The sequence below is a fragment of the Triticum aestivum genome, chromosome 6A (assembly GCF_018294505.1).
Source record: "Triticum aestivum cultivar Chinese Spring chromosome 6A, IWGSC CS RefSeq v2.1, whole genome shotgun sequence".
Lineage (NCBI taxonomy): Eukaryota > Viridiplantae > Streptophyta > Magnoliopsida > Poales > Poaceae > Triticum > Triticum aestivum.
This window is the reverse complement of record NC_057809.1, coordinates 110,544,737-110,553,204: the sequence shown is the minus strand read 5'-3', so window position 1 is coordinate 110,553,204 and position 8,468 is coordinate 110,544,737. Positions and strand designations below refer to the sequence as shown.

The 8,468-nt window shown below is 50.6% G+C and overlaps 1 protein-coding gene and 1 pseudogene across 1 annotated transcript; one reads left to right on the top strand and one right to left on the bottom strand.

Annotated features, from left to right (window-relative positions):
• Positions 1–212: 212 nt before the first annotated feature.
• On the top strand, positions 213–2,637 carry LOC123132381 (peroxidase 3). The gene is made up of 4 exons (XM_044552153.1): positions 213–594; positions 695–886; positions 972–1,134; positions 1,993–2,637. The coding sequence occupies exons 1-4, from the start codon at positions 331–333 to the stop codon at positions 2,412–2,414; spliced, it is 1,041 nt and encodes a 346-aa protein (XP_044408088.1). The 5' UTR covers positions 213–330; the 3' UTR covers positions 2,415–2,637.
• Positions 2,638–2,654: 17 nt separating this feature from the next.
• LOC123132380 (receptor-like protein 46) lies at positions 2,655–6,332 on the bottom strand (annotated as a pseudogene).
• Between the last annotated feature and the right edge of the window lie 2,136 nt (positions 6,333–8,468).

Genomic DNA, 8,468 nt, shown 5'->3' with positions numbered 1-8,468 from the left:
AGTTGTGGTTTTCTCGAAAAGAAATTATAAGAGATAAAAAGAGGTTGGCATCTCATTGGCTCGAGTGCATGTGTAGCAATGCACAGTGCCGCCACGCTTGGCCTCACGCCGCTGGTTTCACTCCCAAGTAAGCCAGGGGCCTACACAACGATACCCGCAGATGTACTGCTGCCTCCACTGCCATGCGTATATAACGCAGCCCAAGTCGAGCGTCGACCGGCATACCGACCCTGCTCTACTCTACTGCACCTCTGTCGCTACATACCACTTCAGAGAGTCGACCAGAGTACCAGCGAACAGAGTGAGCGGCGATCACCAGGCAGACGCGCCATGGCCGCCGCCGTGCCGTTGCCGGTGATGCTCCTCGTCGGTGCCATGGCCGTGGCCGTTATGCTCGTCGGTGCCGGCGCAGGCGCGGCCGGCGTGCGCGGCGGGCGGCGGCAGCAGCCGCAGCAGCTGAGGATGGGGTTCTACGCCAAGAGCTGCCCGGCGGCGGAGCGGATCGTGGGCGACTACGTCCGGCTGCACGTCCGGCGCGTGCCCACCGTCGCGCCCGCGCTGCTCCGGACGCACTACCACGACTGCTTCGTCAGGGTACGCACGCACGTGCATACGACCATTCCATACGTGCGGGTTACTCAACGCAAATGCTGCACGCAAATTTACTTACCGCCGCGTCGGTGCATGCATGCAGGGCTGCGACGGCTCCATCCTGCTCAACTCCACCGCCGCCGGCGCGGCGGAGAAGGACGCTCCGCCGAACCTGACGCTGCGGGGGTTCGACCTCATCGACCGCGTCAAGGGCCTCGTCGAGGAGGCCTGCCCCGGCGTCGTCTCCTGCGCCGACGTCCTCGCGCTCGCCGCCCGGGACGCCGTCGCCGCCATTGTACGCCGCGCTTAGCCCAGCTCACGTACGCCATCTGGTCATCTGTCCGTAGCCGCCACTGACGTGTACACGGTCTCCGGTGCAGGGCGGGCCGTCGTGGCGCGTGCCGACGGGGAGGAGGGACGGCACGGTGTCGACCATGCAGGAGGCGGTCCGCGAGCTGCCGTCGCCGTCCATGACCTTCCCGCAGCTCGTCGCCCTCTTCGCCGGCAAGGGCCTCGACGTGCGCGACCTCGTCTGGCTGTCAGGTCCGTCCCCAGCATACACACACTACACCAGCTTAATAATCACATGCCACTTACACTAACCAACCAGCTCTGCATGCATGTAGTACGTAGTCTGATCGCACGGATTACTAAACTAAACATCTGCTAAAAAGATTGAACAGAGGCAAACGACCCCAAATTATCTGAGAAGCGGTAGCCACCGACACGACGAAAGGCTGTCAGTTATCGCCCATTCTTTGTGTGCCGATCGGGCATCGCAAAGCAGCACGAAGAATCGTTGCTTTATCTGTCGGCCTCAAGCCAGATGGGCTGATATTCCTTCACCAACAACCGTAGTTTCTGAGCACCAGCTGCCACACCGAATCAGTCACTTTCCAGACTTCAGTAAAATGTAAACCCATCGTTTTGCTTCCTCTAGTTTTGGAAGCCATTGGAGTCACTGATGCTTGCTTTATGAACGGCATCCATTTCTGACGATGGCAAGCTCATGCTTATGCTTACATGTCTACTTCACCTGTATTATCAATCAAGTCCAAACCGATAATAGCCTTTACTTTATATCCTGTCTCCTATTCCATACTTTATCATTTAGCCCCAACCATCGACCTAGACTTTTTTTCCGAACCATGTAGGAAACTGCACGTGTCGAACTAGACTTTACCAATTACCAATGATGTGCTGAGAATCCAACAGAAACCATCTCTTTTTCCCACACTAACTTTACCAAAAAAAAGTTCTTCAAAAATAATGTTACAATATAAGCCCACTGAAGTTCAGTTTAGCGAGTACATGAAAAGGAAAAATTTACAGAGGAACAAGCACTGAATTCTTGCATGGTCGAACGTGTCTCTGAATCGGGCCTGAGGTGCAACCGCGCAGGTGCGCACACCATCGGCATCGCCCACTGCTCGTCCTTCGCCGACCGCCTCTACAGCTACCCCACCGCCGGCAACGGCACCGGGGCCGTCCCGCCCCTCGACGCCGCCTACGCGGCCAACCTGCGGCAGCGCAAGTGCAGGATGGGCGGCCGCGACGCCGCCGTGGAGATGGACCCCGGCAGCTTCCTGACGTTCGACCTCGGCTACTACCACACTGTGCTCAAGCACAGGGCCCTGTTCCGGTCCGACGCCGCGCTGGTCACCGACCCCGCGGCGCGGGCCGACATCGCCGGCGTCGTGTCAAGCCCGCCGGAGGTGTTCTTCCAGGTGTTCGCGCGGTCCATGGCGAGGCTGGGCGCCGTGCAGGTCAAGACCGGCTCTCAGGGGGAGATCAGGAAGCACTGCGCCGTCGTCAACAGCTAGATGCGCAGCGAGGGTTACTTTCCCTTCAAACTGTTGGTGGATGCTGTGGTTTTGCTCTTATTCTTTGGTCATCTGTAACCAGTGTTATTTGGATCATATTTTTGTTGAGAATGGTGGTAGAATAACTGAGTCTGCAGGTTAGTGTGAACAATGCACGAGGTACAAGATTGAAGATGTACTCATATGTACTCGGAAGATATATAAGTAGCAATGACGAAACATATATAACTGCGACTCACAAAATTCAGAGAGTAATACCTATTACAAGTGTATGAAATTGTCTCATCAAATAGACAACAAATATAAGCCACCTCTGGTCAGATAGCAACTGATCATTACTATTACAACTTAAAGAAACATATAGCAGAGTCATGGACAATACATATACGTCCATTGCAAATACTGCAAGCATGAGGAAACTTCAGGAAACACAATGAGGCGCTAGGACAAAGCAGAGTGCCCTACTTGTCAGGTGCGCTTCATCTTCAGTATAAACTTTTGGTGCAGCGCATCGACGCAGCTGAAGAAAGCAAACCTCCAGATCTTGCAGAAAAACAGTGCTCCACACCATACCCAAAAACCGAAAATAGTTCCAGCAATCACTGAGTAGTAGAGCCATAATGTTTCAAGTTCATGGTGATGTTCCTTTGCCCCATCCGCTGGTGTCGTAGTATCTGAATTGTTTGTACATGGAATGCTCAATGGTGGACCACAAAGTCTGAGGTTATTGCTATAGATCGATGGGTCCTCAAGTGTCTGGAGCTGACTTCCTGTAGGTATCTCGCCTGATAGACGGTTGTTTGAGAGGTTAAGAGAGCTCAGGAACTTCAAGTTCGACATGCTAGGAGGAATAGGACCAGACAGTTTATTCCATGAGAGGTCAAGGGATTCTAACAGTTTGAGATTGCCAATGTCCTTCGGGATACCACCAGATAGATTATTTCTTGACATATTTAGTAACTGGACGCCTCTAAGATTTTTCAACTCTGAAGGGATTTCACCAGAGAGAGAATTGCCGGAGAGATCAATGCCAGTCACAAATAGATATCTTTCGTCAAAGGTGTACTCCCGTCTCTTCCAAAGTATACCTATGCTGCCATCACCAGCAAATCGGAAGGGTCTCAATTCTATGTAAGTTGTTGGAACCGGCTGCATCATGGATGCCTGACTCATCGAGGAGAAGTTGATAAAATTTTCTGTTATAGAACCTACAAAAGTATTTTCAGCGAGATCAAGGAGTTGGAGATGAGAGAGTTTTAGTAGCTGCCTGGGAATACTTCCATGGAACATGTTTGATCGCAGTCTAAGAATCCTCAGCAAAGGATTGCTTTCTCCTATCCACGGAGGGAGTGCACCAGACATCTTATTGTTCCCAAGATCCAAAATAACAAGGCTTTTGAAGTTCTTCAACACTGCTGGAAAGGAACCTGTGAAATTGTTGTTGGACAAGTGCAACAAACTTAGCGAAGAATTGTAGTTAGCTGAGGTTGGAACTACCCCAGCAAAAGCATTGCTCGACAAATCCAAGAATTGTAGATCTCTCAAATTCCACAAGCAACCAGGAAGCTCACCAAACAACTGATTGTTCGATAGATCCAAGATTCGCAGAAGTGTTAGTTGGCAAAAGGCACACAATGGTTTTCCCAAGAAGCCACTATTATTGGCCACTTTGACAACTGGCAACTGCTTGCTGTCAAGATTAGGACCGATACCCGTAAACTTGTTGTCAGACAAGAAGAGAGCAACAAGGTTTACCAGCGAGGAGATGGTCGCAGGAATCTCACCCTCAAGATGGTTGAAGCTGACGCCAAGGAGTTTCAAAGATGATGCATTACCGATATTTGATGGCATAATTCCAGTAAGGTGGTTATTCGACAAGTCCAATGCTTGCAAGTTTGGCATGCTTCCCAGCTCCACTGGGATCGAGCCAGTAAAGTTGTTGTGGGAGAGGAGGAGACACAGTAGCTCCTTCCACTCGCTGATCTGAGAAGGGATGCTTCCAGCTAACAAGTTGTGATTTACATCAAAGTACTTGAGCTTGGTCCAGTTTGTAAACATCTCTTGTGGAATGGTACCACTGATACTGTTCTCCTCTATTACAAATTCTTGCAATTCCTGCATCCTGGCAAATGATGGTGGCAAAGTTCCGAATAAATGATTCTCGTTCAGTACCATGATCTTGAGACTGGTAAGGTTCCCCAGCTGGGGCGGAAGAGTAGAAACCAAGCTAGCATTTCCGATGCCGAGCGTCTCCAGCAACTGAAGCTGCCCGAGTGAGGCTGGGATTGATCCACCAAGTGGGTTACTGTATAGTATAAGGGTTCGGAGTCCAGGTATCATCCCCAACACCTCTGGGATTCCTCCTGTGAGATTATTTCTCCCGAGACATAGTATCTCTAGCTTTTGGAGCCTTGAGAGTGAGCAAGGTATGGAGCCAGAGAATAAATTAGCGGACAGATTTAGATACCTCAACCTTGGGACAATCTCTGGAGTGAATCTGGTAATGGCCCGGAGAAGGCGTTACCTGATAAATCGAGGAACCTCATCCTCGGATGGGTGCAGTTGAGAATGAATTGTGGGAAGGTACCACTGAGATCGTTATTAGCTAAGATAACAGCTTTAAAGTGGACATCGGTGAGAAATTGGCATATTCTGGGTTGGTCAGGTTGTTATTTCCCAAATCCAATTTGATAATCATTGGTAGCTTGCTGAGTTGATAGGGGATGGCACCAACAAGATTGTTGTTGCTCAAGTTCAGAACGGTGAGGGTGTGAAATAGAGAGATATTTGCTGGGACAACACCACCAAGGTTATTTGTGCCAAGGTCAAGCACAGTGAGGTTTTGGAGCACTGGAGAGTATAAGGTGTGTAGCGTACCATGAAGGCTCGCGATGGGAAGGCGGAGCTCGGTAACATGCCCTGAAGCATCACAAGTGACCCCAAACCAAGAACATGTCGGATAGGATATCGACCAGGAGGACAGCGAGTTGGCACGGATCAAACTGGACTTCCATCGGAGTAGTGCCTCCGCTTCGGGGTTGATCTCCTTGGCTGTGCATACTAGCAGGAAAAGTGAGATATAGAAGAGTTTCTGCAGCGCCATTGTAGTGGCTTACAGTGTTGATAAGAAAATGCTAAGTTGAAGGGTGCTCTATGTATTGGCTTTAGAAGAAGTAGCTAGAGTGCACACGGATCAAATCATGTCACTGTCATTGCAAACGAAGACCTGACTAGAGACTTCAGACTTGGAATTGTGTTGGAGAAATATCAAATCATAAATTGTGTAGTGTTCTGCAGCCACACACCCTCTGCTGTCGTGAGTAAGGTGATGACTGGTGACTGACTGTGTACGCGGGTGTGGTTGCTCGCTAACACAAAGCCAACCAGCTGTCCAGATGCGTCAGTCAGTCCATCTCCAGGATTGAATCATCCGATTACGCAAACAATTCAGACCAGTATTTCGTTAGCACGGCAAATCTACAGTTGCACAAACGCACGCCATATTTGGGGATTTTCTCGATCAAACGTACTATTTGGGGATTTCAACTTGCAAATGGATTTTCGAGATAAAAGGATCGGGAAGTTTGAAACCAGCGTGGAGGAGGGCGGCGGCTGCGAGCGAGCAAGGGCAACGTGAGTCGCATCTTCTCCCCGCCCGTGGGGTTTGCAGGTGAGGACGACGAGGCGAGGCGCCCTCGGGTATATCTGGTTAAGGAGATGGCCCTCTCGTAGCTCTGACACGGGAGCAGGCCGCGCGGCTTCCGTGGAAACGAAGGGGGAAACCGGCGGCGCCGGCGGCGTCATCGGAGGACACGACGGCGCGGCCGAGGAGAACTGTAGAAACTGGCCAAGGGGAAAACGAGGACCGAGCCACGATTCAGGAACCTGCGGGCCCACTCCAAGGAGGACCGAGCAACTCGACTGAATTTCCCGTTAATACCAAAGATCCAATGAAACTCCATATTAAATGGAAAAAGCTTACCTTCAACCGGCTGATGTGCGCGAGCGTCCGCCGCTTGTGTAGCCGTCAGATCAATCCTTATCAAGCAGCCAGGCTGGCCATAAGGCAGTCCCGCGCGATGAGTCGTTTTCTTACAACAAGGGTCTTGTTTCAGTAGATTTATGCAACACAGGACTAGTTTCGGAAAGAAAGAAAAAAATTCGGGGGTGAAGTCTTTTTTTTCTGCAACAGGGGTCTTATTTCAAAAGATTTCTGCAACATTCTTTTGTTTCAGAAAGATAAGAAATGTTTCGGTTGTGAAGGTTTTTTCCTGCAACAGGGGTCTTGTTTTAGAAACATAGGCTGAGTTGCAGCGTCGCAAGAGCGCCCGACGTTAGAGAGTGAGTGGTCAGACATTGTAACATGAGGCATGTTTCAGAAGTATAGCTCCGGTTGCAGAAAACACCGAAGAAGCGTCGGGCGTGAGAGGTCGCCGCCGTCGTGCTCGATTGGAGTTAGCAGCTGCTCGCAGGGCTGATACGGAAGAGGAGCAGCAACTCCGGCGAGCACGGCAAGGACTAGTTCCCCGGCGCGCCGGCGGCAGCGATTTTGCGGTGGCGGCGACTGCCGTCACGCTGGGCGGAGCTGTGGAAGGACGACGGAGAGGGGATTCTGTTTCCGAAACTAAGCGGCTGTTGCAGGAAGTAGGGAGATGGTTACACGCGTGCGATGATTAGATCAGATGGCTGTCATGGTGTTCATCCAACGGTGCTCCATGCGGCGGATGTTTCTAATACATCCGCCGAAAGACGCGTAGCGGCACCCATATTAAATGCATTTGAAAGTTTAGGAAATTATCAAAAAGAAACAAAGCAATGTCACATATTAGCATATTTAGCCGAGGCCCGTGGTGCAATTAGTGGTGAGGACTGAGGAGGCATTACCACACCTGTTGTAGGGTGAAACCCTAGAGAGGATCTTTTCACACTGGAGGGGAAAGAGGAAGAACACTCAAGAACACAAGGAACAAATCACTCAAACAAACCCAAATATCACATCCACTAGAGTAGCATACATGAGATCCACAATATTACATGAACAATTCAAGGAAAATAGCACTAGGTAAGTTCTTCCCACTAGGTTAGGTCTTGATCTTCTCCAAGAGAAGGGCTTGATAATCCCAAGGATTCTTCCCTAGATGGGGGCTTGATCTCCAAGAGGAGGGGATACAAGGAGCAAAGCTCTCTTTGATGTTCTAAATACTTTGCTAACCCTAAAAACTGAGAGGAGAATGGAATATATAGTCTAGGGGCGAAAGGGTATGGGCCTCGGAGTTACACGGGCCTTTTAGCCCAATTTGTAGTGAAACTGGGCCTACCGGACAGTCCGGTGCTAAGGACCGGACAGTCCGGTGCTAAGGACCGGACAGTCCGGTGAGTATAGATGTATTTTCAGGTGCCACCGGACTGTCCGCTGTGGGGACCGGACTGTCCGGTAGTGCAATTTCTGTGCGACCGGACTGTTCGGTAGTGCAATTTCTGCACGCTCCGTTCTCTTCATCTGGACACTTCTGGTCAGCTCTTGGGTCTTGGGGTCCTTCTCTTAGGCCTTGGGGGTACTCCATAACCTCTTGTCGGAGTTCGTCCTCGTACCTAATGAAACATAGCATATTTTGGTGAGGTAGCAACCAAGTTCCATTCATGTCTATATCTATCTCAAGTAGGAGTGAGTTCACCTTGGTTTCAATGGCGCGTGCTCGAGCTCTTGTCATAGGTCCACTTGGTGCTTGCAATGGTGATGGAGTGTCCGTGTGGGTGGATGAGCGATGCTCCGCATCATCTCCCCCCTTAGGAGAGATCCATCCACGAATCGTGATCTCCATCACCATGGTACTTGGCCAAGTCTTTGACGTTGAAGATGTCACTTATGTTGTACTTGTCACGTGGAATGTCGATCTTGTAGGCGTTGTCGTTGTAGCGTGCGAGCACCTTGAATGGTCCATCGACTCTCGGAAGTAGCTTGGTCTTGCGCGCCTTGGGGAAGCGGTCCTTGCGGATATGTAACCATACTAGATCACCCGGTTGGAACACCATCGGGGACTTGTTGATGTTGAG